We start from the raw sequence: 27,488 nt of genomic DNA on the forward strand, positions 1-27,488 counted from the left end.
TCACTAATTTTGCACTAAAATACAAGTTTTTTTAAGGGAAAATTTACAATTATTTAATACTTTTACAATTATGTTGTTAAATATTTAATTTATTATGACATTCAGGACGTTTAACAAGTTAACGATGGGCGCTATTCCGTTGATGTTTTTCACAGTTCCGCAATTCTTTCCGTAATTGATCCATATTGAAATTTGTAAATTGTAAACTGATTGATTTGAGATTTGAGATTAATGTTTTTGTTGTTGTTTGTATGACGATATTGCAATGTAGTGAAATTGTATTAAAACAAGAAGAATAAAAATTACACACGAAAGTCTTAGAATAGCTGTATTTCAACTGTGAAGATTGTAATTTCTAGGAATAGACGGGAAAATTAAAACTGCGCTAAACCGTTTTTATCGTAAAGCAGTTTGTAAAATCAGTTGTACAATGTTAAGTTAATTAGTAACCAAGTATAAGATTAATATGTCAATACGTTATGTGTTACAAAGTTCACAATATTTTACAAGTAAATAGTTCTCAATTTTTGTACAACTTGTTTTATTCCTTAACACAAAACTAGTTTAACTTCGAGCAAACTCGTTAACGTTTATTTTTTATCATGCAGTTCCTATTTAGGACTTCATAATGTATTCTATGAAAGACCTGCTGTCATGGTGGGAAGTACCTGCAATTGCTCATTTCTTTTCTTTGTTTAAAAGCTGTTTTTCTCTTACTGACTTCACAATTGAGGTAACCTGTTATGTAATTTGCCTGTTGTTTTGCTGCTAATTTCCTTCTTTGCACTCTTTCAAATTAATCTGATCTTTATCGGTGTATTAGGAAACACAAATAAAATCATTATATACATAAACATATATATTTCTATACATGTGTTAGTTTTTTCAAATTTTATTTAAAAAGACCTAACAGTGTAAAATTCTCATGTGACAAAATAACGAAAATAAAAAAAAGAGCACAAAAGGCAATATACTATACTAGGTGGTCTAGGGTTAGTTCTTATTGTATCACATGTAATAGGTGGATTTTTAATAACACTTAATTTATATATTATATATATTTAGCCTAGCATGTAGTCATATCAGTGGCTATCTCTTTTTAAGTAATGTATTTTACAGTGAAAATTACTAGGCTCAGTTTGCAGGGTCTCGATATGTGTTTTACCCTATCCAAAAACTTGTAGTTCTGGAAACTCTGGTCTTTATTGGGAAAATTATAATTTTATTTTATAGGAATTAGAAGAAGCGCTACTCACAGATGGGGAAAATGATGCTTCTACCGCATTCACATCCAAACTCTTAATGGAGCTTTTACAAGGATGCTACAACAACTCAAACATAAGGTAGTATGAGAATCATATACTGTCTCTTTAAGATTAGAACGAAAAATCTGGTTTCTACAAAAATACAAAATATGTCCCAATTTCAGTATTTCAGAACTAATAGTTGTTACATTTATTATAGGCTTATCATAATTGTCATGCTCTATTTCATTGCCTTCTACTTTTTTATGATGTGGCTTAAATACTAAGCATATACATATAAATCAATATGGAAGCTCTGGCAACTTATTCCCCAAACCACATTACATGCATCTAGCTTGTATAGGACAATCGATTGATTTACCTTTTTCAATAAAAAATAAAAATTAGACATTAAAAACTTGCACTTAATTGCATGCATTGAGTGTAGTAATGACTGATTATTTTTGTCCTTTAGACTATTTTGTTTTACTTCCCATAAAATACATGCATATAATGCATATATGTCACATTTGGTAAAAATCAATATGGAAATTCTCTTAAAGGTTGCCATTATTTCATGCTGATAAAATGCACAATTGTTGTATGCACAGATACAGTTTCATATTTTTTTTATTATTTTAGTAATGTACTTTTAGTTTTTTATTTTTACATTTAAACTAATGGAGTTTTTAAACACATGATATCACTCCTGTTTAAACAGTTGTGTGTGGATGTCATCCTGTGCACACCTTATGTTAGTATAAATCATAGTGGTGTCTTTAGTATCTCTTATAAAGAAAAAATATTGATATTTACTTAAAATTCAAGTTATTAAAACAAACAAGTAGTAAACTGGATGGGTTTTACTTTCTCTCCTCCAGTGATTAAGTGTGAATATTAAACACCAGTCACACCACCAAACTTTAAGCAACTTTATGATTATTTCCTAATTTTTTACTTTTAAAGTGTTACAAACTACCATGAGACATTGATTGACATAATGAAGAGAAGATGGGAGATCGAGGACGGACGAGTCAATCCATTATCTTCAATATATTCCGACTTTCACAGTTTACCAACTCAACTTAAAGTACAAATCATTCACAGACTCACTGAGTATAGACTGGACGCACAGGTTTGATATTTAAGTATTTCAACATTGTACAGATAGTTACTTGTATTTTGGCTCTTCTGGCAAGAATGTCATTTTAATTCCTAATCAAAGATTCCAATTGAGATATTTAATATGAATATAGTTATTTTAATATGTGTCTGCATGTCACGCAACAGTATTTTTAACTACTTTATAGGATGTAAGTAGTTAAGCTGTATTGTTGTATGCGATTTAATGTTTTATTGACTGTACTGACAGTCTGTATTTTTAATAGTAAATGTTCTTTCCTGCAGGATGTTGACGAAAAGTTGTCAGGTCTCAATCCATCTGACCTGCGATTAGAACCACTTGGTTCCGACAGAAATGGATCAAAATATTGGTATTTTTTCGGTGTCAGGTAAATATTGCTCCCTTACTATTTAACTAACAGTTTTAGGCGGGGGTCAGAAACCTTTTCAGCTAATAGAGGTTCGAGAGCTAGGTCATATTTTTATATATTTTTGTGAGAGCCATATAGTATTTTGCTTAATTAGCAGAACTTTTTAAAAACAACTAGATTCACAGAAATATCATTCTTGGTAAACAAGTTTAGGCGACCAAAATAATTCATGGCATTTTAGTGCAAATATTATGAATGGATTGTTTTGGTTAATTGATACAAATAAATTGTTTGGTAATATAAAAGAAAAAAAAATTATTTCTAACTATTGTGCTGGGAAATGCAAACTTAGATTATTTGTGATCCAGATGGGTCTTTAAAAGTGTCACATCTTGGTTGCAAGTCTAGATCCCCAACCTCTTGTTTAATGCATCACTTCCTTACCATGGACAGTGCCTTGCTTTGACAATTAGGTATTGTTGCATTAACAATAAACACATTGTCGTTATGGTCTGAATTATTGCTACCAAAGTTTTGTCGGTAAAAGCAGGACAGGAGGGGAAACAGCCACTAAACATTGGTTATTATTATTAAACCTATTGTTTACCCATTTTAGGATGTAAACATCGGTGCTAATAAAACATAACATGTCATTACACATAACTTCTTAATATAATTTTTCTCTAGATTATACAAGGAAACCCCACCTTTGCACAAATCTGGGAAACGTAGAAAAAGAAATGGTTCAAGTCCTTCTGTGAAAAGAAGCAAATCTAATGATCCTTTCTGGGGATTTCCTAAGGTTAGTTGGATGAACAAATATATAATTACTACACTTGTTTTGATTAAAACGAGGCACAAAAAACAGACAATTTTGAATACAATTTCTTTTGAATACAATTGCTGACAAAGTAGGATACATGGTAACTTATAAGTTGCCTAAGTGTGTGAAAAAAAACATCCGTGTTATAACGACTGTAGTTTTTCTGTCACATGAAGTTAAAGCAAGTTACATTTGTTCATAATGATGATTTTACTTTAGCAGAAACATCTTGTCGGGAAGAAGAAACATAAGAAGAAGGGATGGAAGAAGAAGAAACGAGAGGCGGGAGAAGATTATGAATATTTCAGTAAGATCTTTTATCACTAATGAGTTTTTTGGTTTTAAAACTAGGCATAAAAAGCATAACTCACATACTGCCTAAATTTTGCAGGTAGCTTATATAATATTTATTGTTTTTTTTGTGAGGTCATAGCATAGTTAAAAAACTGTGTCAACTTCAACAACATAAAAACTGGGGACAAACTGGTCCTAAATCCTAAGTCCTCTGACAAGACCTGACCCAAGATGGAACATAACCACAGTGACTGCCTTTAGTGCCATGCTAAAGGTCTAATCAGTGCTGATTTGAATTAATCTCCTGTTTTTGCAGGTAGTGACCGTTTATCTGATAGCAAATGGGAAGTAGTGTGTTATAATGTGAATGACTGGAAGCAACTTGCCAAGAAAATGGTGGCGGGCATCTCAGAGAAAGAAGAGGCACTCCATCAACTTATAACTGAGAACTTTCTTCCAAATCTTCCGAAGATAGTGGAAGACATGGTAAGAATGAAACATATTAGATCACATCATTATTTATATCTATTTTGAACCATTTTATGCTTTTTTAAGTTTTATTTTTCACATTTTTCTTTATTTTTACCAAAAAAGTTTAAATGTTTTTTTTTGTTTTAGGAAAATCAGAAACTTCAGAAACTGCAGGCAGAACCACGAAGGTCTTCTTGTCGACTTTTGGCAAAGAAACTGTATGAGGAAGATGGGGTATGTACACTTGTTTGCTTTCTGCTACTTTAACATATGGTGAAGTCCATGCGATAGTAACCTGGGTCAAATTGTCCCAAAATATGTCATTTACTTGCTTCAAATAGTAGATCTATACCAGGGCCTTGGCTCAGTGATTAGGTGCTTGCATTATATCCAAAGGGTAGCGGGTTTGATGCTTTGATAGGTGTATGTGTCTCTGGACAATGCAGTCAATGGACATTCGTCCATCCCAGGAGTCACTAAAGGGTTGAAGCTCTCTGTCCGAATAATAGGCAACTCAAACTGTCAAGTATCATAGAGTTCCACTCTGTAGGACTTCACCAACGTACAAATGGGGCCCCACTTTAATTTTCACCACTGATTATATGATTTCTATACAGGGGATAGAATTGAAGAGAGAAGAGCAAGAGAACGTTCGACGAAAAGAAGAAGAGAAGAGGTTGGAGATTGGATTTGAAAAGATGTTGAGAGTCGAACTTGATCGAAGAAAACGTGAAGCTTACTCTCGGTGGAGAAAAGGTATAAACTAATTTTGAATTTGTAAATGCGTTTTTCAATAAACTATATATTTTTAATATTTTACAAACTGGTTCAACAGAAAATTACAGCTACTCTAATGGGAGCATCAATTACGACATGCACCACATATAGGAGCCTAACGTTTAAAATACATCAAGTTCAAAAGGTCCAAAGTGTATGTGTGCTGAAGGCGCAAAATTTACTTTTCAGTGCCTTTGCTACCACCTTCGCCACACATGTCACATATTAGGCATAAAAAACTAAATTATATTACAAAGGAAACTGTAAAACACATTCAAATCTAAAAATATACAGTCCGGAGCGTATCACTAATTTTGCTCTTTAGAACAAGAAGAACAAAGAAGACAGAGGTTGGAAGATGGACTTCTCCTTGATGATGATTCCAGCAGTGGAAGTGAGAGCAACACCGATCCAGTGAGTCCTCCACAAAGATCTCAATTGAAACGAGAATCTTCATCAAACCAGCTGCATCAACGCAAAGATTCTGGGGTCAAAATGACGAAAAATGCTGTTTCAAAGTAAGTGGGCAGTGTTTTGTATATTTTTTCTACATATGTGACATCTTACAAATGGCATGGAACCTGAAATTTATTCCAGAGCTGGCCCATTACCCGATACTCAGGTTTTTGTTTGCTATATAAACTGTGTTCTGTTTTGATCTGTTCACATTTTTAGGTCTTAGATTTCCTATAACTTCATGGGTTGTTAGAGAGATCAAAAAAAGAAGTTAAGTTCCAGTTTAGGGCTTAGGATTTAGTGGTTAGCATATAATGTAGTTGATTCTTTACCAGCACCCAGATTTTTAGAATACAATGTAATAATACATTATCTATTACAGACTATTAGTATGTTGCTGTGCAGTTAAGGTAAAATATTTCTTATGTTAACTCATTCAGTTTTAAACTGGGTTTGATCATCCAAGTTGAGAAATAGCACAGTTGGAACAGACTCGAATCCAGCTGTATTCTTTCTATTTCAGAACATTATATTCTACTATTGTTAGTAAATCAGATAAAATAATTGTAAGATCTTACAATGAGAAATTAGCTTGGCAGAGATTAGTAGAAGTACTTCTGAAATATCAGGTTAGTTTTAACTGATTATTTGTATGTACATTTTAACATGTAGGGGTAACAATATTTTCCCATATAAAAAACTTAATGGTTAAAAACTATCCATTACATTAAAAAATAACTTAAATTAATAATATAGTGATAATCAGTTTGAAATTAGAATAAAGATGACTAAACATATGATGTCATCGCTATTTTAAAAACATACAATACCTCACCCCAGGCAATTCCATACAGTAGTAGTGGTATGTTATAATTGTTGCAAATTTTGGGTAAGATCTTTTTTAATATATATTGTAATCTTGCAGTATTTAAAACGACAGGCGATATTTTGGTAACTTCAATTTATTTAAAAAGTTATTTCCGTGAATTGAGTTTATTTTTTGAGCGATTTTCCTATTAACTAAAATATAATATGGCTCCAACAGAAATAAAATTAAAAAGTATGTAGCAATCTTGGCTCCCTCAGCCAAATAGCGTACCAGGTGTTGCTTAACAGTTGAACGATGATAATTATTTACTCTAACTTACAGAAAAAGCAAAACTGCAGTTTCCACTGAAAACAAAACCAAACAAAAGCTTCAAAGTGAAACTTCTGCCAGTCCTCATCCAGATATAAGTGACCATGAGTATGCTGTTATGCAAAAGGTAACATGTTATATATATGTATGTGTGTGTGTGTGCTACATGTCATGCAAATATTGAAATTATATATATCTTATACCTTATATGTCTTGCAAAAAGTAACATATTATTGCACGCATATAGAAGTTCCGCACATTCATTCATGTACTTACCTTTAGACATGGGAGGTGCTAGACAACAACCCAGAAGCTTGGCCATTCCAAACTCCAGTAGAAGAATCATATGCTCCTGGTTACCATAGTGTTATCAAGGTAATTTAATTAATATGATGAATATACATTGACTATACTCTATTGTATAAACACCTAACAGCGCATAATTATGCCTAAAACTTGGGTGATAAAAAAAGTTTTACCCTTATTTTAAAAATGGGTCACATGTCACCCTGGGCATTCCTAATGTTACGGATATGCCTCAAAAGCACATTTTACCGAACAGAGGCCAATGGATCTGTCCACAATTGAAGATAAACTAAAGCAGCAGAAATACAGCTCAGTTAAAGATTTCAAAGAAGACATCACTCTCATGTTTAACAATTGTCGGCTTTACAATGGCCCCGACAGTGGTAACTTAACAGATAATTATTATATATTCACTTAACTGTTGGTACTTAAGTGTGACGGCTTCCAGACTTGTCCAAAACCTTGTTTAAAAAAAACAAAACAAGTGTCTGTCCATCTGGTATAAATATGTTGTCCCTTGGAATGGACTGCAGCTATCTTTATTTTTGACCTCTATTGGTTATTTTGTTGTAAACAGAAACCGGTGTTTTATCACCTGCATCATGCCCACTTGTACCACCGGCCACACAACAAGCCATGCACATGATGTAATAGTGTTGGATAGTGGTCAGTCAGATTAGATTGTCCAAGTGATCATTGAAACATTTATATTCCACACGATAGTTTCTGTTTTTTCCAATAGTATGCTTTTAAAAAAATAGTTTTTTTTTAATATTATAATTCTGTATAAATGATAAACTATATGCTTACCAACTTAAAAATAGTTAATTTTTGTTTCTTTGTTATTTGTTGTTACCACAGAATACACTGAGGTGGCAAACCAATTGGATGAATTGTTTCAAACAACGCTCAGTAAGAATCTTGGGGAAAAACAAACATCTGTGAAAAGTACAACTAAACAAAGTGGGTTGAATACAATTTTATTATCCAATTTATATTTAGTTAAAAGAATCCTTTTTACTGTTAAATTTTAGTTTTTTTCGTAGGGATAAGGTTATAATAAATATCCCTATGTTTACTACCAAATTGACAATAGGAGAGAATGAAAACATGAACTATCTTACCCCAACCTACTATGCTTTTTCAGAAACTGCCACATCACGGAAAAAGAGTCCAAGTCCGGATGTTGCTCTAGAAGATGAAGAAGAAGAAGAGGAGGAACGTTCGGATGATAATTCTTCCTCAGATGAATTTACTCCTTCATGGGTGTCGAAGACACAAGCAAAGAAGATGCGACTCGCATCCAAATCCAAGGATTTATCGAAAGGAAAAGAGAGCAAGGGAAGAGGAAGAGGGAGATCACTGTCGAGAAGTTCTCTCAAAGAGTCCTCTGCTCCTACTCCTCCTAAACCAAAGAACATCCGAAAGAAACCACCTCCGAAGAGAAAGCTGAGAGGAGCAACTACGAAGTGGACGACCAAGGATGAGAGTGATAACTCCGATCATGATGCGGAGAGTGACTCTGGAAACTCGGATGCGAGGAACAATGGGAATGTGGAGAAGGAAGCAGCTACGAGGGGAAGGGGGAAGTACAGAAGAGCGTCAAAGACCAAACTCCGCTCAAAAAATCATGATTCTGATTCTTCTGAACCAAGTTCTGTTTCTGTTAATGGAAAAAAAGTTGTACCGGAAGTGGAAACAGCAGTTGAAAGCAATGATAGACTTACTGGTAATGAGAACGTTGCTTCACCTCTTAAATCCCCATTGAGTAAAGATTCAGATAAAAATTCGGAGTTAAATGTGAAGTCCTCTTCCGCTGACCCCTCAGAGAAGATTACTGAGTCAAATCCTGCAGATGTTGATTCTTCTTCCTCATCTTCAAGAGGTTCCTCTCGATCTCAATCTCTAGAGAAGTTTGAAAAATTGGAAGAAGATGCCAAATCTAAACCTCAAGTGATGTGGTCACTTGATTACTTAGCGTCCCAGGCTCGTGTGCTGGAAGAACAATGCAAAAAAACTGAGTCCAGTTCAGTAAACGGCCGGCAACAGCCAGTTGTCACTAATTTCACGCACTTCTTACCAGATAAGAAACTGGACATAAAGGACAAATCAAGTATATTTTCTGCACCGAAGTTTACCCCAGAAAGCAACCTGAAATTTGCGCAATCAATATCAGATAAAGAGAGAAGTCAAAAGTTGGGGAAAAGAAAAAGGAAAGAAGAGTCTGATGTCTACTCGTTTAAAGACGAAAACAGTCCGGATCCTGTGTTCAGCCGGCTCGGTGCCGCAAACGAAAACCCGGCACAAATCAAAGCTACCACCCCTTCCCCAAAGCAGAGCCCAACCACAGTTGTCCAACGTCAAAATACGGAAACAGATTCAACCCAAAAGATTACAAAATCTCCAGCCACGCCTGTAAATCCTACTCCTAAAGCAACAGAATCGACCACCCAAAGTTCCGCCACACATGCAGGGAAAACCAACCCCTCTACATATGCCCAGTCTCATTCATCTTATTACACCACCTCTCACAATACATTGGTGTCTTCCCCAGCTTTAACAACAACCAGTTGCAAGCCAGTGAATGCTTACACCACCACTATATCCCAGGCACCCCCTGCAACTGGTTATTCCCACCATGTACCAGCGGTACCTACAACCATACCAGGTGGCCGTACAACACAGCAAAACCACCGGCCACCTTTGGAAGACCGATCACGGTCCCAAACAGAGCGCGACAACCCCTACTTAGCGAGAAAGGCATCTCAGGACGTTTACCAAGATGCAAAGATGTCTTCATCACCAAACCAAATTACTCGCCGGCCAAGTTTACCCGCTCAATCGGAGAAGCATAACACATGCCCAATTCCTGCAGTAGTTCATGCAAACAACAATACCCATAAAATTACTCCAAACCAAACCTCAAACGAACCAAATCATCCGTCCATGTCATATAAACACCCAACGAGTGTGAACCAAACTGTTGACATAAACAATCGACGGCATTCGTTATCAAACTACTCACAGCCTGATAATAGTCCAACAATTCACACTAAACCTTACAATAAATCCCCTCCCGACTGCCCTGCCACTCAACCCGAGAAAAAATCCTATTCTCAACCCCCCCAATACTCTAGCAGTAACACCATGTCCGCACAACAGGGGGGTCAGAAAGTCGGGGCTACGAGCCAAAAATCGTACCCCATGAACACCCCTACAAACACCCGTGCCTCCCATGAGCCCCAACACCCCCCACCCCCTAAACAACCCACAAAACAACACTCCCAAAACCCCCCAACCCCAGATAACAGTGTAAGATTGCAAAAACCGCCGTCGAAAAATGACACCCAACAGGGTAGAATGCAATCCTATGAACAAGCTACCCCTGCCATGCACAGATCCAGTCAATATCATGATCAACAGAACTTCTACCCTCAAGAAAAACAAGTCTCTGCTGAGAGATCTGGTGGTGGCTACTATAGAAACTCCGCTAGTCACTACCAAGAAGGTATGTTGGGTTTAAAATATAACATTTTGCAATTACCGCCTGCCTTTATTCCTGAGGTTATAGGGTCAAGGCTCGACCCTGCTACCATTGTGCCATATGTGTTTTTGGAAAAAAAAACAGTTAATTAGTCCAGGGCAGAGTCAAACTATTGTCGAGAGAATCTGGCCTAAATACCTGGTCCTTGAAAGTACCTACCCCACATAAAATATTAGCATGTTAAATTCAGCTGTAATAAATCCCATTGATTTAAATAAGCGACTAACAGTGCCATTTAGGCCAAATATATATCTCTTATATTATACAATTTGCTGGATTTTACTTTTGTCTGTTACATATTTCATACCACCAGACCTGCAGATGTTAAACTTTTACACGTTTTTCCAGACAACCATGCTGTAGCAGCCGCAGCAACCATGTTGTTTCAAAACCCCACCATGGCAAACCTGGGGCTTCCACCTTGGTCATTATCTCAAACACAAACCAGTCATAACCGGTCTCAACCAAGCTCTACCAGCACCACTGCCAAGTCAAGTGCCATGACAGGTATGTGTTATTTAATGGCTATTGTTTTGTGACCTTTAGAACAAGTTTTTAGGTGTAGCTTCGTTTTTGAGGATGTACCAGTCATTTTGAATGGAGTGAATCAATTTTAAGTGGTTGTAGATCGTTGATTTAAATAGTTTTTTGCATGAATTTTACTAAATAATGTTATGACACAACAGTTTTATGGGGAAAATCATCATTCATTTTATAAATGCTGAAATAAAATTTCAATATAAAACTATTTAAGAAAAACTTACATTTGTGCCTACTTTAAATAATGCGTTTTTACCCCACTAAAACATAAATTTGTCCGACACAGGTGCCTCCCACCATGAGAGTGGTAACCACCGGCAACCGCATCACTCCACACAGATCTGTCAATCTTCCTCCGTTTCCACCTCAAGTCACGCACAATCCAATCGTCATTCATCTAACGGTACGTGTGGGAAAAAACACTACTTATTTGGCAATAAAAAGTGGCCTAAAAAGTTGTATGTGTAGTCATAGGCATCACAATTAAAGGTGTATGTGTAGCAAATAATGCGCTCAGTTTTTTATTTCTTTACCATAAGTATTCACTTAATCTATTGTATGTGTAAAAATAGATGTCCCTTTTATTTTGGTGTAGGTTTAAGCCCAAACAGTCTGTTTTATAGCACACAGTTTAGAAAACCATGTAACAAAATATATGTTACAGCTCACCGAATGAGCAACAAGTCACGGCACCAGTCCACGACCTCCGACACCGTTGGCTCCACGGCTGCTAACACTGTCAAGTACCGTGCCACCACTGCCCACACCAATAATAACCACTGTCCACCAGCAAGCGTGGCAACTGCCAGTCAATCTGGTTCAAATACAACTAGACATGATACAGCTACAAATGAACATTTCCAGGTGATTATAATATGTTATTAGTTTGCTGAACACATTTTAATCTAATATTGGGCATATAATGGTATGCTCTCATATTGGTTAAATCAGAGCATTGGCTATGGTTCAGAGGACCTGGGCTCGAGGTTTGAAGCTGCTACCATTGTGGTGTATGAGTTTTTGGTAAAAACACTTTTCAGTAATTGAGCCAAACAAAGGATCCCTTTTGTCAAAATTATTAGCCATAAATAAAAAAATAAATCACCAACAAAGTTACGCATGCAGTAACTAATAAGCGCACAAGGTATTATAAAAGAAGTACAATTTATAAAACATGATATTTTAACCCATAACGGCCATAATGCCCATAACTACCTATTTTTCATAATTTAATGAACTAAAACGCATTACAACCTACAGCAGCATAAGAGTTATGGCGACTACAGAAGTTATCGTATTCCCCCAACTCCCGCACCCACCCCACTGAGTCGTGAATCCCACACCCCTGGCTACTCTCCTCAGCAACATAATGGCTTGCTCTCAGCTACTGCAGGGCCCGCAAACAACACCTCCCTGCTACACCAGGATCTCACAGCTTCTGCTACATTAAGGTGACAAAATTTTAACTTTAAAGAACTTTTTTGGAGAAATTTTTGTTAAAAAAATGGAAGAAAAAATGACTGTATGTAGTGTTAAGGTTTATAAGAAATATTTTTATAGGTTATACATATCACCTTTCTAAATGACATTATTTATAAAGACTTTAAATTAAACCATACCACCCTAGAGCGTTGCAACAACAACATAAAGGTGACCGTCCTTCCCCACACGCAGCGGCAAGCATGTTACATTACGCAGCTGCAGTACAACAGTCTCAAGGTGCCGTTGCCGCTGCCAACGAACAATATAATCGTCTTGCTGCATCAGGTAATAACTTATGTGAAAATACAGGCTCCGTTGCTCAGTGGCGCCATCATTGTAAGTAAAGGACTACAACTTTGCTATCAATACACAGCCTAAAAACTGGTGAAACTTTGTATTTGACATGAAATCCCTAAAAAAATTCTCAGCTACAAAATTTTGCTTAATTGAAAATTTAAATCACCACAAATTTTGTCTGCAAAAACGCCATTTAAATGCAAAAAAAGAATTCCTAATTTTTAATCTTTCTTCCACCCTACCAGCGCACCATCGTAGCAACCCCCAGCACGCCCACCCATTAGCAGGTGTCTACCATTCCCATCATAATGCTGCAACTTCCACTGCCCACCAAGCCGCAGCACATCTGGGAACACCGTGGTTACAGGTACAACAGTTTTTCTGTAAAACTGAATCAGCACTATCGGCCTTTTTAGTCAAAATCTAAAGGGGAATTTTTTTATTAATGTGAGGTGTGAAAATAGAGTTAGTTACACAAATAGTAAGACTTTGGCTCTGCTTGTTTGTCAAAGCACCTACAAGAGTAGAAGCTCTTTAAAACAAACCGTTTTCTGTTTTCACATCAGTGTTTTGATACTCTGTTCAACTTTTCAGCAACTGAAAATGTTTTACTCTTGTTGTTTTTTGTTCTTTTTAATTAAGTAACACCACTTTAAACAGGCAACTGGTTCCCCGGCGCCAGGCTACCCCAGTAACCTTCTACCCCCACCACACATGGATCCTGTATATCACCTCATGCAGCAGTCTGGCATGCACGGGCAGGTAATACCTTTGACTATAAGCAATTCTTTTTTTGAAAATTATATTTAACAATTTTCATACAGAGTTTTTTTTATATTTTTGTTCTTTTTTTGTACTTAATGAAAATTTTAATTTTGTTTTGAGTAGTTTATTAGTTCATACTATTTAAACTCATTTTTTCAGGAAATTAGCAATTGATAATCTACAGTACTTACAGAAAGTTTTAATACAGCAGTGCCAAAAAGGGTTTATAGACAATAGTTTAAAGACAGGAATTTGAGAGGAACATACATCTTTGTCAGTACAGTCAGTTCTACTTTTGTTTTATCAAATTTGACAGGTTTGTAAAGAGTGGAAATCTGGACAGTGACAAAATTTAAAAATGTTATTTTTACAATGCTACCCGAAGCTATACATAACTAACAATTCCACTTTGTATGTGTTTCAGTATCCCATGTATTCCAACCACGTAATGCAGCAACTGCATCAGCAACATTTACAACGACATATGCTGCCAAAGTACTAGTTCATCACAAATTAAGGTCTTCTTTGGTTTAAAACGAACAAGTTCAGCGTCAATCTCTGCTTGTACATTTTCTCTTTCGTAGAGTATTTTTTCTGCAACTATTTTTTTCTACCCTTTTTATGTGGTTTTATTTTTTTACTCTCTCCAACTATTTTCGTTATGCTTCGTTGAGAATCTGTCACGTGCACTTCGGATGACGTCATACACGCAGACGAGAGCTGTAACTTCGGTCGAGGCCAGTTCGCCGAAAATAAAGAAGTCTTGTTTCCTTTGAATCAACTGTTAATCAACATTACGTCATCCTACAAAGTTTCAGCAAACTATTTTTAAACTTCTGCGTAGGCTGGGTCGCTACCAATGATACCGGCGCACTAATTGTGCAGAGTGCGTGTATTTGGTTGAACCGCTTTAAATTCATATAAGTTAACATTTTTAATCCTCCTGAAATCGTAATTTTTATGTGCCTTTTGTATTTCGATCAAGCTGCTTGTATTTTTTATAAAAATCGCGTTAAATTCGACAAAAAATCTTTTTGTCTGTCGGTTTCAGTTTAGTGTTTTAACAACACAAGAAATTCTTGTCCATCTTCTATATTATTGAATATTTCTTATCATTTAATACGTTTGATCAAGACTTGTTGCATCTTACAGTTGGTATAATACAGTATTACGGTACAACTCTAAAATGTAAGTTTCGTGGAAATAACGGCAATACTAAAAACTTAAAATACGTTAATCTACATTTTAGTGCGGAATTTGTCGCATAAAAACACGTTCATCACTACACGAATGCATATTTTTTCTGTTAGCAATGAAACCAAATAAAAATTCTGCAAAACTTATCTACGTTTATAATTTGTACACTATCGTTTTTAAATTCAGAAATATTTTCTGACATACGATTCGCCTATTCCGGTAAAAATGTAATGTAAACTAATCAAGACGAAATCGGGAATTAAAAGTGCAGGGGACAACAAACACGTGAGCCAAAACAATCAACTTTACAAATTTACCGATGTGGTTAGCCTACTATATGCAAAGTTTCATTAAACAAAACGCCCGCGTATAGTAACAACTGCAGTTCCCGTCACGCGTAGATAACATTCTTTCAACATGTGGGTGCATAAGTGACCTAAATAATATCTGATATGGGCTGTTACACATGTGTTTGTTTATTCTATCTCTAACCCACGTATATGTTAAACGACCGAGTGATATATCTGATTCATATTTACAATCATAGTGGATTTACGCTGAAAACAAACAAATTAATCACGCCAAACAAAAACTATTGCGCAGTTTCATTTTACATAGGGAACAAAACAACCTTTTGAAACAAGGTGAATTTAACCGCAGTATTTATACAAAATAAAAGGTGCAAAGTAACAGCATGTGTTATACTACAACAATAAAAGACTAAATACCAAAGACAAACGCGTATACATCTTTTACTTAACCATATTCAAGTAAACAGCTTTTAAAAATATTTTTTTAAAACTGTTTTTGTTTAGTTTTTCAAACACACAAAACACACAAAACGCACAACTTTTACAGTTTTTCAGAAACATAGTTTTTCGAACTAAACCCCCAAATTTGCCCCAGCAGTAGTTGTCGAACGTTCGCCTGTGGTAACTCCTTCTGTTGATGATGTCGAATCCCAGTTTTTGCAAGTGAACACACGATATTTTAGGAAGGTTTTCGTATATCGGCGAACCTTCTCTGAACCAAGATTATAGAACACTGGGTTCATGCACTCGGAAAACCTCAGAAACATATACTCAATCATTCCGAACCAGTAGTCGACTACCCTGTAGTACTCAGTGTTGGGATGTGTCTGGGCGCTCCAAAACTCATAGGCTGTAAAAATAAATGCATAGTACCGTGGAGTAAAATGGGACAGTGTTAGCACATAATATATCCACATATCCTGATCGTGTTTTAAACATGGGAGTCATGCCGGGGATACGGTTTTATAATTCTTTGAATGTTTCTTTGTTTATTACTAACAAGTGGGTCGAGAAGCGGCATGAAAAGGCGTCCCATCTTCCCCACAATACATAAAGTTTCATAATGCGATAGTCAACTTAAGTTTTTCAACAGACTGGATACTAAAATCTGTGTAATTGGTAAATAGGTAACGTTTCGACATTAACTGAATGAAATAATGACAGTTATTATCTTTGCGTAGGAGGCAACAACACTCTTTCTACCAGACGTGGCCTATATTTATAATACAATTCGTGCCCGCTTCTAAGAAATACTATGTATATATAACTTTTGGACAACCCATTACTAACCAATTAATTAAAGCAATGACCGTTCGATATTCTGAGGACACACGTCCAGATTTAGTTAAAGCATCTTATACTATGTTACTGACCTGTAAATGGAATGTAGCCAAATAGAAAAGACACCACAATAAGCGTGAGTTGTAGAACAGCTTGTTTTTCCTTTCGTGCCCGCGATGTATCGGTCGAGGCCATTAGAGCTTTGCTCTTAACTGTAAATCCGATTAAAAAGCACGCGACAACTACACCGACAGTTGGGACATATAGAAACATCGGGAAAGTTATCGACTGGTACAATTTGTAAATTTCAATGCTGCGAAAATGGATTTTGTTGTAGAATACAGAAATACAAAATCTCTACAAAACACAAAAGTTTGCGAAATCAAGTTTGTAAAAACACCTAGCACTATAAAAATGCGGGAAACATTTATGTTGTGAGCAATTATAAAAATATTGCAGTAACCCGCTCGTTTTAGCTTGACTCCCACGTATTTGTGAATAAACAGTTAAATTCAGATTAAAAACAATGGTTTCGGTTCTTACATGATATAGGTATACGTATGCACGTGCCTGGAAAACAATATTTGGATTATACACGGTATCAATACATTATGTTTTCACCGAACATTATACGCATGATGTGGACTTTTCCGCAATTATATTGGAATACGAACTCTTTATATATAGTTGTTAGTTTCGTCCATTTCTAAAGGCAATTAATAGAGCTATTTTAGAGTGGCAAGAATATGGTTATATAATTCTGTAAATACTATTTGTTTACATCCAAATGGGTCAAGAAAATAGATTAACAATCCGTTCCATCTTACCCCACCCTTCTATAAAATAACAACGCGCCCCCACACTTACTAATGGAAGTTGATAGTACATGCTGGCCAACGTGCGTCGGGGGAAAGAGTGGTTCTGTCTCTTTTCTTTGCTCCAAAGATAAACATGCTCGGCATAAAACCTCCAGCAAAACCTGCAAGCCACAGACACCCAATCCAAATCTAAAAATCGCAAAAGTTTAGTATTTTAAACATTAAGTTAAAAATTAAAAGTGCTAAACTGTACATTTCCATGTTTAATTCTGATCTTGTTGTAGAAAATCGGAAATTTCACGGAGATGTATCTCAAGATAGCGAAAGATAGAACATGTAGGGCAGTAACATAAGACGTCATGATATCCGCCGACCAATAAAACTGGAAACAAAATCATCAAGGATAATATATTGGTCACACGTTTCATTGATAGAATATTACCTTGCAAAATACTCCAGGTATTGGGTAAAAGTCGTCAAAGCCCCATGTTCGTCTATATAAGAATATCCAGCTGATCAGGGCAGATATTAGATCAGATACGCATAAAGATAGAATGAACCTCATAAAGACGTTGCTGCTGCAATGAAACAATCATGCTCGAAATTTGTCAGCGCAAAGTAACACGCAGAAAAATGTCCTATTTTACCTGAGTGCTCGGTAAGATAGAATAACTGCTATAGTCAAGCTGTTTCCGATCAAACCCAAAACCATGAGTGTAAGAATTATCACGGCAGATACCACAACTCCGATCTCGTTGAACGGCTTCACGTACGGCCTGTACAAAAATCTGATGCTATGATCGTGTGCAGTAGGGTGGGGTAAGATGGGACATGTTTTTTCTCGTCTCATTCAGCAGTAAACAAAGATATTTAAAGAAATATATATACCCATAGCCCCGCGACTGTAGGATTTTTAGCACCAAAGAACTTTTGACTCCCAATTCTTAATTTGGCTGCAATATTACTCTGCACTTACGTTTGAGTTGTCATCATATGCGTTGTTGTAAACACAAAACTGCTTGTGGAATTGCTATCAATCATTTTCTGTCCGGTGTATCTTTCTGACTTATTTCTCTGGCAGCCAAATGTTACTTTGTGATTGCTTTGACACAGCAGCTATTAGTCGGTGTGTTACAGCAATTACTGATGACAATATATACATCCGCTGTAATTATATTACGCGTTTACCTTTTTCGATAGGCACCAACGCGTAGTTGTGGAAATTTTAAAATAACTAGCCTAATATATTTATAGGCACCCACACTTATACAGTTGTGTCCGTTGGTTGTGTCATAACACTATCGAAAAAACATGCGCTGATCGTTATAACAAACTGAAACTTAATCATTTTTCGTAAATGTAGTATCGGTATGCCAATGGGATTGTGGATATTTTAAAATTACGAGTCAAATAGATACAGTATTTACGCTTTCGTTGTGTCATGCCACTGTTTGTGGTGACTGTAAGAAAATACACGTCTGGTGTTTCAGAACTCGTTCATAGCCTTTAGACTCGGTATTGAACTGTCGCATTCTCGGTTTTGTGTTGTTACTTTCGGTAACCATTTTAAGGGTTTCACATTCATATGTTTGAACTGTTTATCCGGGATTTTTGTTTACGCTGATTGCAATGTTCTTTCACGGGTTTATTGGTGGAATAATAAAGGGCGTTCTGAGCCCATATAGACCTGACGCTGACATATATACAACTAAATATAATATTTATTAATTAACGTCGTCGTGAATGAGACTATTTTAAAACCAAACGACGTTTTTCTCCAATTTAAAGTGGGTCGGTGTATTAGTGTAAACGAATGTTATAACATAATACATTTGCTTGAATCACGTGCATATTTAATACTGAGATGGTTTTGCCAGAGTATACTAAACTAACTTTGGTTTTACCATACTTGGTACCTAGTACCTACTATTGTACCAAATGTGACCGACCGTTCGTACTTGAGTACAATATACGCTTGGGCGGTCGACCTAGAAATCTTTATACTGTCCGGGGTCCGCACCTTCCGCTAGTCTAGTTAAACGTCGATCTAGTTGAAAGCCTGTAGTGCAAATACGGGGTCGTCAGATTTAGTTATAATGTGGATGAAATAGACTTTTTACTTGTATTAACTTGCTACAACAGAAAACTTTATTTTTAAAATAAAATTCTATGTATTTTTTTGTAACAGATGACGAAATGTGTGTTTCGTTAGGTTTATAGCTGAAACGATTTTTTTCGTTAATATTTGTATTTATGTCTCTGAAGTACAAACTTATCCCTTTACATGAAAGATTCGAGCTTTTGGATGAGTGTTGTGAGCTATTGAATACTGAATGGAAGAAAAGTTATGGCATAAGGTATGTTATTTCATGCTGTTTATAGTTCTAGTTAGTATGTAAACAATTAAATATGTATTGAACAGTGCTATTTATATATAAATGTGACTTCATTATAAATTTTAATTATAAATAGTTGTCTCTTGTAAAAGTTAAAGAGCTTTCCTTTAGGCCAGAGAACTAGATTCAAGCCTTAATGCTGCTATCATTGTGTGTGTATCATACACAGTGTATGCCCTTAGGCAAGATATAATTACAATTGCTTTGACCTAGCCCAGTAGTCAGTATTAGTGGTCTTTTATTAGTTACACAAATAAGCGGTGTTACCAGAAAAGATTTGAGAAATCAAATACCAACAAAGTTACATATATGGTAACTCATAAACAAAAAAGAGGTGTATTGACCAGAACTCAGAACATCTGTATTATTACAAATGTTATAGCCTTGCATGCCTAAAATAAAATTCAAACAGTGTAGCATAGATCCAACCACGAGTTCAAATAAGTCACATTAATTTAGGTCTAGGTCATTGAATCAGTCCTGCGATAGTTTGCCATGCAATCTTTTGATGATTCATGAAGAACAGGGAAATACTTTTCTTATAGGTCATTCCCGTCTTACAGAGGTCATAGGGGAGCCAACATCAATATTTTTAACATCTGGTAATTATACTACATAGTATTTAAAGATATGGTGACAAACTTTGTTATATTCTTCTACGTACAATAGATATAGTTTTACAGTTGTTATATTCTTCTACCTACAGTAGGAATAGTTTTACAGTTAGTTGAATGTGATTGAATGAATGTAACCTACTTTATCCTTGCGTGGCCGGAAAACGACATTCGTTATCACACGGGTTTACGTTTAACACCTCGTGCCAGCTTACGTGTTACCATGTATATTACTTTGTGGGTGATTATTTTTTAGGGGGATTTTTTTTTATGTATGACTGGTAGTTTGGACAACCCATCAGTGACCACTGGGTTGGAGCAATTGCCGTTAAGTGTCTTGCCCAAGGACACATACGCCCACAATGGTAGCAGCGACGAGCCTTGAACCCATTACCTATGGGTTACAGGCCTGCGTGCTAACCACTATGCCACGGCGCCGGTCAAAGTACCATGGTAATGAATTTAAAATTTGGTGCATAAACAAATAGTGAATAGGTGACCCAATAAAATGCCACCTTATTTTGGTCTTACTGCATCAAATGGTACCTATGTTAAATTAACCCTGTGCAATTATATCATGGATAAACTATGCTACAGTATTAATATTTCTCACAACGTTAACCTATAGCAGTGGAGCCCTGGCCGAAATCCCGTAGTATGCCATAATGATAATACAGGACCCTACTTTTTACAATAAGCCATAATGGTAGTTTCTAAAGTTTAATTACCCATGTAGTATCATTTTCTAAGGACATTTTATGGAAACTACATTGTTAAGTTTAAAATTTTGGATATATATAAATAGTTTATTTGCTGATGCTTTGTTTTATTTTGAATGAACCTTGTATGAAGTTACATTCAAAATCTATTAGGACTTTTAGGCTAAAACATTTATTTTACGTTTATTTAGTAATAATCCAACCATCGAAGAGAGGACAAGGATTGGGGAAGTTACTGATGTCTTTGACTGAACAATATGCACTTAACATGGGTTACACAACTGTGTGCTTAAGCTCTGAGAATAAGCTTGAATTTTACATTAAATGTGGTTATGTGGAAAGTGGTCCTGTTGAGCAATGTGTAGGAAAACAACTACAAAACAAAATTCTACAGGTAAATCTTTTTATTAATCTAAATACTAGATATTGCCTACAACGAAAAGTTGTATTTCTCTTGCATTAGTTTTATTGCTTAAACAGTTAAGCTTAATCCATTTTCTGCTGTGTGTATTTCAGTTGAAAAACGGTACGCGTCACAGTATTCAATCCAACGCACACAATAGTACAAATCAACTAATGGAACATAACAGTATAAATCGAACTATGGAACATAATAACAGTACAGTTGAACCCATGGAACATACATCAAATGTCTCGCATAACATTCCCCCACCACCAAAGTTGAAAATGCTGCAAATCAAAACAAACGAAGATATGAAGAAATTTTGGATGCGAAAAGTTCTTACATAGAAACAAAAAGGTGAATGACAATTTAAAATACATAAAAGACATTGCACTTAATGCAAGGCATTTTAATTTACTCATGCTTTTTAGCAGACTATTATTCTAAATCAATTTTAATATGTACTTAATAAAAGCAAAGTGCAAAGGAATTGCTTGCTAAGACTTTGCTTTTACCAAGTTTTCCAATTCAAATAAATGGCTGTCTTTATCCTCAGGTATATGCTGCCGTACGTACTTTGCAAGATTAAACAAATACTCTGTATTCCTGCCACTTGGGCCAACAGAACTGCTTATAACATCTGCAATATCTTTCAATTGTGCGGGTCCAGCAAAATCTGGATTTCCTGGATTCCCAATATATATCATCAAGCTAAAAGGTTGCAGGCCCTGGTCTCGGGGATGGAAAAGAACATATTCTGCAGTGTACCCTCCCTTTTCTCTGTAGTCGAGATTTTTCTTAACTTCTTGGACTCTGTTTTCCGGTATCCTGTATGCAACACCCCATACAGTAGATTCTGGTTCTTTTATCAGGGTGACTACTCTTCCAGGCTGTTAAAATAAAGAAAATATAACATGATATAAATTTTCACACCTATATATACCTTACTTTTTCCGGTATTCCTCTATGGTCAGTGCTATGCTGCCAGAATCTTCTCTGGTAACCTTTTATGTACCCAATCACCCTTTCTTCGTATGGAAAATCTATTTTCCAAAGCAGTGAGCCGTATCCAAACACCCACATAATTCCAGACAATGTTATTTTTTTGTATAGTTATTACCAGCGTTGGGGCATACCTTCGTAAAACATTAGTTTTGTTTTAGGAAAAATTGTTACAAAGAGGTTGCATAGTTTTAGAACGTTGATATATCTGTACGGTATGAGCACTACAAAGTTTTATTATTTGTTCGTATCAGCATAGCTACTTCAAAGTATTAAATTAGCTCGTATAAAATAAATACCGCTATACGCGTTAACGCGTATAACTTCAAAAATATTACAACTATAAAACCGTTGTTTAAGAACAGTATACCAATAATATCGCTTTGTCAAAAAATAAATCTTGTATACATTACCCTTGTTAATTTCCTTGTATTAATTTTCTAATTACTGTTTCCGTTCTTATTAATTATTAAATTTCTTATTTGTTTTCGGAATTTCCGCTGAATCATGGTACCATAGAAATCTAACACATAAAAGGCTTTGTTTAGTAATATGTGCTTTGTCATTTCATTGCCTCACAGTCCGAACTCTTCACTGTTCCATTTGTTTAGCGAAGTGTTAATCTGCCGTGAAACCGTCTTTTATAATAAATGATATAGGAACATCGACGCTTTTGTAGCATAAATGTTATAAGTGGAACTACCATGTATTGTGTGCATGAAAACACGAGCAAAGAAATAACACTATGAAAAAAACGTTACTATACTCTGACTGCTAAAATTCAACTTTCCAGAATGGGTTCATTTTCCTCGGATAAGTAATTCCGAGTATTTCTTCTCTTTGTTTCGGTGATACAATAACCAAAACAACCCAGAACGACATTGGATATTAAAAGAATTAGTCTAATTTTGAGACAAACTCTGCCGCTCATAATAAAGCCGACTGTCATAGCCAACACTTGCCAAAACGATACGCCTGCAAAGGCGAGCTCTAGGCGGTCCCTGAAGTAAACGATTTCTGAAACTGAAGTGATATAACTTATTTAATTGTATCATGCTGATATATATATGTAAGTCACCTCTGAATAGTGATTTCATTTTTTCAACTAGAACGTCATGTTTGCAATTTACAAATAAACCAGCACAGACGGTTATACGCCTACTCGAAATTACAGTTTGCCAAATAGTGATTTCATTTATTCAACGGAAATGTCATCGAATGTGTGAGTTACAACTAGAGCACGAATGGTTACTTACTTGAAATTACCGTTTGCCAGATACCGTCAGAAATTCCCAACATTGCAGCCAAAGCAAACACCCAATACCTTGTAGCTACTTCCGGACGAAAAAGAAGTTGCACGACATAGTTGCCAATGTCAAACGAACATGTGACGATGTAAACTATAGGCAGTCCGAACATATGAGATGCTTTTCCAGCACCAAAGCCCATGGTTGCATTAAAAACACCGTAGATCGCCATAACCAATCCGACCTATAGCAAATATAAAAGAATTGCAGGTAAACTTAGATTAGCCTGACACGGTACACACCTCTTCCACGCCCAATGTACAAGACACGAACGCTCTAGTGAAGTCAGACAGTGAATACGATACCATAAACCCGTAGTAGAAAATGATTGGCGTCATAAGAATTTGATCGGTAGATGTTAGATGGTATGCAGTTGATTTCACTGATGAACTGATTATGTTCAAAATACTTGTACGTACCACTGTTGTGCTGTCTATAAAAGGTGTTGGTTAGAATCTAGAAATCTTTTGTGGCACTTTCGATATTTATGCTATTGAGTCCGATACTCACTATACAAGATACTTGAGGGCCATTTCTTCAATCCAGTGGTCACTAATGGTTGCCATAAGTGTCAGTCAAAAAATTAAATACGTAATATTTACTCATTCATTCACTTAACTATTTATAGCTGAAGCTTAAGATTGGGAAATGTGGGACACCTTTAATTTATAAAATCCAAATATCCTCATCGTGTTTTAAACAACTACCAACAGCAGTCTATGGGAGTCGTGAAAACATGGTTTAGGCTATATTTCTTTTAATGTTATTTGTTTACTACCAAATGGGACGAAAAAAAGAAAAAAAAGTGTCCCATCTTTCCCCACACTACTATATATATAACCCGATTTAATGCCACCCAATCGAGCAACAAATGCAATAGTATCGTAACATAGCCTACTTGGTATATGTGCCGCTGATCGCTCGGCAGGTTCGAGATAAAATACATGAAGGCAAACACTGAAGAGCTGTAGGACCAAATATACACCTAGGAGAATGTACAGAGAATTCCTGTTGTGCGGAATATAAGAACCTGAACCATGTTTAGTTGTTGCCTAAAAAGCAATTTGACCAACTGTATTGGTATATAATATTATGCTTCTTTAGGAAGTTTTAACACTCACATAGCAAAAGTTTGATGCACAATTAGAATAGTTTCCGTTTGTAAAGTTCGATATGCTTGAACTCTTAAAACCATAGAGAACTCCATATGAGATCAAATTTGCCCATATCTAAATTAAAGTACAATATGAACAATCTGATACCGATAAGCTAATTTAAAGTGTTGTCTTACCACGCACGTTTTTAGAATGCCGAAGAACCTCCCAAACCATAGATCGGTGATCTCACCGTTTGAGTCAGCATCATGTTCGTTGTCAGCAGGCCGATGTAGGAAAAGGTTTGCAACGTACACTTGACTAGCTGTCCATACAAAGCTTTCGCCCATCGAGCCCGCAATAGATCCAGGTATTATAGTGACATACCCTTATTATGATGTGTTGACGTTATAAAGCGCCAATTATAATAATCCAATCACATACAATTTACCAACTGTTCCATATGTACAATAGGTGCCAATTGTATTCGGTAATAAATAATACCTGGGTAAAAATTTGCCAATGTTAGAACGCTAAATCCGAATTCGCCGAGTATGAGTGTCCATTTCGCTCCCAAGTTGCACAAAAGCAAAGGAGTGACAAACAAACTTAAAAGTAAACCGCAACCAAATGTAATGCTGAGACTGGTCGTTCCAAGGTTGTGGGAAATGTGAATACTGCTTTGTAGATCAAGCAAACCTGTACAAAGTTAAGTTAACTCGCATAAAACACTCAAAACTCAAATAGATATATATAACAACTTTGACGTACCCACGTAAGCGGTTATATTAATTGTGGTTCCGATTACAGCAATAAGAAAATACTTTGTTTCTCTTTGAACCATTGCATTCGTCTTTTTTCTCCAGCTAATCAGTTTGTCTGGTACTAATTAAATCACACTAATATATGTTTCATATACCGCTAGCGAAACGCTTAGTAGCGTATATATATACGTTTATCTATATAGCTGATTATACGCGCAGCCGTACAGCAAAACACAGCTGCTTATAAACTGAATAGATAGACTGCTATAAGCATAGTTTCCGGAACCAGCGCGTACTGCACTGTTTTATAGTTAGCAGTTTTGTTCACAAACACCGATTTATAGTATGGTGGGGGAAAATGAGACACTTTGTCAGACAAGACTTTTAATTTTTCTACGGACCTCCATTTAATGATAATCAGGAAAATAATGTTACAAAATTATTTGCCAGCATTATCACGAATTTATTTAAAATATTAAAAAATATGTAAGATAGTAACAGTATATTTCGAACAGGTAAAAAATGCGAAATAGTAAAGTGCTAACTTCGAATGCTCGCTAAATCAAAGTAAAGCCCATGATATTTTTTAGTTTGCGACAGTGAACGATTAAACTATAGTTTCATACCTTCATAAAAACAACCCTGAACACTTCGTACAGTTTGATTTTGTCTCATAAAACAAGTTTTAGGTTTGTGAAAAAAATGAGATATAAGCATTAGGTAAATAGATATGGGGTCGATATGATATTAACTTGGAATAAAAACAACAAAAAATATCGTTTTAAAGGTATTTAAATAAAGTTTACATGGCAAATAAACTAGATTAATTTCGATAGGTTAACTACAAGTTGCAGAATACTGTCAGTGAAAATATATTTCAATTTGGTGTTCCATCTTTCCCCACATTGTAGTTTTTATGTTTTTATTGACAAACTTTGAAAGGTTTGCTTTTGATTTAGTAAGTTATACCTCAGGTTTATTCAAATATTAGATACTGATATAATAAAAATATAATATATGGAAAATGTATTCGAAATTCAGTCATTTGAACTTGGAGATAATTTATCAAAAGTGACTTGTGCAAAAAGCAGTGTAGAAATACTCAATTTGTAACAAAAATGTAGACTTTATTAATAGTTAATAGTTTTATTACCAATTTTCTGTTATTACAAGTTCGTATATATTTTTAGGATACAATATTTAATCAACTGAAGTTCGAACAATAGTCTACCCATTAACTTATACCTCAGGGGTTATTTAAATATAATATACCAATATAATAAAAATATAATATATGGAAAATATATTCGAAATTCAATCATTTGCACTTGGTGATAATTTGTGAAAAAAACAGTGTAGTAATACCCAATTTGTAACAAAAATGTAGACTTGTTATAGTTATTATCAATTTTCTGTTATTATCAATTTTCTGTTATTACAAGTTCGTATATATTTTTAGGATACAATATTTAATCAGCTGTTGTTCAAACTTTATGCATTAGTTTATACCTCAGGGGTTATTTAAATATAATATACTAATATAATAAAATATAATATATGAAAAATATATTCGAAATTCAGTTATTTGCACTTGGAGAGAATTTATAAGAAGTGGCTTGTGCAAAAAATAGTGAAGCAAGTTTATTATTCAAAATTAACAATAATTTTAAATTTTCGATAATTTTAAATTCTGTGTGTTTTCGAATTTGTAAAATTTCACCTGTTGGGTGAATCACTATATCATTGGGTGTTTTATTATACTTTTTTGAATTATTGTCAATTAATAAAGAAATGATAGTACTAATTCGTGGTATTACCCCAAAACCGGCTATTTTGATTTTGGATATATTTGGAAATATGTGTCCTATCTTTCCCCCACTGTACTATAAAAAAAATTAACAAAATTCTCTAACAAGCAATATTTTTTGTACAGAAGCATTAAAAAATTTTTT

The 27,488-nt window shown here is 35.3% G+C and overlaps 5 protein-coding genes across 9 annotated transcripts; 2 read left to right on the forward strand and 3 right to left on the reverse strand.

Moving 5' to 3' along the window:
* The first annotated feature begins 113 nt into the window (after positions 1–113).
* Positions 114–14,973, forward strand: LOC149728819 (uncharacterized). Of its 4 annotated transcripts, none has more exons than XM_089888326.1 (23): positions 114–733; positions 1,234–1,343; positions 2,211–2,379; positions 2,652–2,755; positions 3,425–3,539; positions 3,780–3,867; positions 4,171–4,340; positions 4,473–4,559; positions 4,943–5,081; positions 5,428–5,620; positions 6,709–6,823; positions 6,979–7,071; positions 7,259–7,385; positions 7,864–7,965; positions 8,150–10,510; positions 10,895–11,053; positions 11,373–11,489; positions 11,751–11,950; positions 12,347–12,537; positions 12,714–12,853; positions 13,111–13,232; positions 13,526–13,627; positions 13,790–14,047. In XM_089888326.1, the coding sequence occupies exons 1-23, from the start codon at positions 629–631 to the stop codon at positions 13,802–13,804; spliced, it is 5,124 nt and encodes a 1,707-aa protein (XP_089744452.1). In that variant the 5' UTR covers positions 114–628; the 3' UTR covers positions 13,805–14,047. The 4 variants fall into 4 exon arrangements, with proteins under 4 accessions (XP_089744452.1, XP_089744451.1, XP_089744450.1 ...); XM_089888325.1 differs by lacking the exon at positions 13,790–14,047 and adding an exon at positions 14,055–14,973 and having other exon boundaries at positions 115–733; positions 12,350–12,537; XM_089888324.1 differs by lacking the exon at positions 13,790–14,047 and adding an exon at positions 14,055–14,973 and having other exon boundaries at positions 117–733; positions 3,783–3,867.
* Positions 14,974–15,657: 684 nt separating this feature from the next.
* LOC149728820 (growth hormone secretagogue receptor type 1-like) lies at positions 15,658–18,397 on the reverse strand. The gene is made up of 7 exons (XM_089888351.1): positions 18,214–18,397; positions 17,885–18,013; positions 17,680–17,815; positions 17,491–17,619; positions 17,287–17,426; positions 16,512–16,732; positions 15,658–15,988 (listed from the first exon to the last, which is right to left on the reverse strand). The coding sequence occupies exons 1-7, from the start codon at positions 18,276–18,278 to the stop codon at positions 15,711–15,713; spliced, it is 1,098 nt and encodes a 365-aa protein (XP_089744477.1). The 5' UTR covers positions 18,279–18,397; the 3' UTR covers positions 15,658–15,710.
* Positions 18,398–19,401: 1,004 nt separating this feature from the next.
* LOC149728821 (N-alpha-acetyltransferase 80-like) lies at positions 19,402–23,039 on the forward strand. 2 transcript variants are annotated; one of them, XM_089888357.1, is made up of 5 exons: positions 19,402–19,594; positions 20,093–20,235; positions 21,158–21,360; positions 21,483–21,726; positions 21,926–23,039. In XM_089888357.1, exons 1-4 carry the CDS (start codon positions 19,491–19,493, stop codon positions 21,714–21,716), a joined length of 684 nt encoding a protein of 227 aa, XP_089744483.1. In that variant the 5' UTR covers positions 19,402–19,490; the 3' UTR covers positions 21,717–21,726; positions 21,926–23,039. The 2 variants fall into 2 exon arrangements, with proteins under 2 accessions (XP_089744483.1, XP_089744482.1); XM_089888356.1 differs by having other exon boundaries at positions 21,483–23,039.
* LOC149728822 (putative glutathione-specific gamma-glutamylcyclotransferase 2) lies at positions 21,457–22,456 on the reverse strand. The gene is made up of 2 exons (XM_089888360.1): positions 22,318–22,456; positions 21,457–22,259 (listed from the first exon to the last, which is right to left on the reverse strand). The coding sequence occupies exons 1-2, from the start codon at positions 22,450–22,452 to the stop codon at positions 21,867–21,869; spliced, it is 528 nt and encodes a 175-aa protein (XP_089744486.1). The 5' UTR covers positions 22,453–22,456; the 3' UTR covers positions 21,457–21,866.
* A 113-nt stretch (positions 23,040–23,152) lies between the features above and the next one.
* On the reverse strand, positions 23,153–25,811 carry LOC149728823 (N-acetylglucosamine transporter UNC93A-like). Its single transcript, XM_089888349.1, has 8 exons — positions 25,544–25,811; positions 25,277–25,471; positions 24,970–25,160; positions 24,800–24,907; positions 24,577–24,730; positions 23,921–24,111; positions 23,628–23,862; positions 23,153–23,394 (listed from the first exon to the last, which is right to left on the reverse strand). The coding sequence occupies exons 1-8, from the start codon at positions 25,614–25,616 to the stop codon at positions 23,153–23,155; spliced, it is 1,389 nt and encodes a 462-aa protein (XP_089744475.1). The 5' UTR covers positions 25,617–25,811.
* Positions 25,812–27,488: the final 1,677 nt, after the last annotated feature.

The sequence above is a fragment of the Ciona robusta genome, chromosome 11 (assembly GCF_009617815.1).
Source record: "Ciona robusta chromosome 11, ASM961781v2".
In the NCBI taxonomy this organism is placed as follows: domain Eukaryota; kingdom Metazoa; phylum Chordata; class Ascidiacea; order Phlebobranchia; family Cionidae; genus Ciona; species Ciona robusta.

What these genes read in the sequence shown, in the direction of transcription:
- LOC149728819 (XM_089888323.1), top strand. Translation starts at nt 629, where the DNA reads ATGTATTCTATGAAAGACCTGCTGTCATGGTGGGAAGTACCTGCAATT. An exon ending in TTACTGACTTCACAATTGAG is followed by an intron (nt 734 to 1,233) that starts GTAACCTGTTAT and finishes TTTATTTTATAG; the next exon opens with GAATTAGAAGAAGCGCTACT. An exon ending in CTTTCTGGGGATTTCCTAAG is followed by an intron (nt 3,540 to 3,779) that starts GTTAGTTGGATG and finishes ATTTTACTTTAG; the next exon opens with CAGAAACATCTTGTCGGGAA.
- LOC149728820 (XM_089888351.1), bottom strand. Translation starts at nt 18,278, where the DNA reads ATGATTGATAGCAATTCCACAAGCAGTTTTGTGTTTACAACAACGCAT. An exon ending in CATATGATGACAACTCAAAC is followed by an intron (nt 18,014 to 18,213) that starts GTAAGTGCAGAG and finishes ATTTTTGTACAG; the next exon opens with GCCGTACGTGAAGCCGTTCA. An exon ending in TGGCTACATTCCATTTACAG is followed by an intron (nt 15,989 to 16,511) that starts GTCAGTAACATA and finishes TTATTTTTACAG; the next exon opens with CCTATGAGTTTTGGAGCGCC.
- LOC149728821 (XM_089888356.1), top strand. Translation starts at nt 19,491, where the DNA reads ATGTCTCTGAAGTACAAACTTATCCCTTTACATGAAAGATTCGAGCTT. An exon ending in AAGAAAAGTTATGGCATAAG is followed by an intron (nt 19,595 to 20,092) that starts GTATGTTATTTC and finishes ACATTAATTTAG; the next exon opens with GTCTAGGTCATTGAATCAGT. An exon ending in TACAAAACAAAATTCTACAG is followed by an intron (nt 21,361 to 21,482) that starts GTAAATCTTTTT and finishes TGTGTATTTCAG; the next exon opens with TTGAAAAACGGTACGCGTCA.
- LOC149728822 (XM_089888360.1), bottom strand. Translation starts at nt 22,452, where the DNA reads ATGTGGGTGTTTGGATACGGCTCACTGCTTTGGAAAATAGATTTTCCA. An exon ending in ATAGAGGAATACCGGAAAAA is followed by an intron (nt 22,260 to 22,317) that starts GTAAGGTATATA and finishes TTATTTTAACAG; the next exon opens with CCTGGAAGAGTAGTCACCCT.
- LOC149728823 (XM_089888349.1), bottom strand. Translation starts at nt 25,616, where the DNA reads ATGGTTCAAAGAGAAACAAAGTATTTTCTTATTGCTGTAATCGGAACC. An exon ending in TAATATAACCGCTTACGTGG is followed by an intron (nt 25,472 to 25,543) that starts GTACGTCAAAGT and finishes AACTTTGTACAG; the next exon opens with GTTTGCTTGATCTACAAAGC. An exon ending in ATCAGCGGCACATATACCAA is followed by an intron (nt 24,112 to 24,576) that starts GTAGGCTATGTT and finishes CACCTTTTATAG; the next exon opens with ACAGCACAACAGTGGTACGT.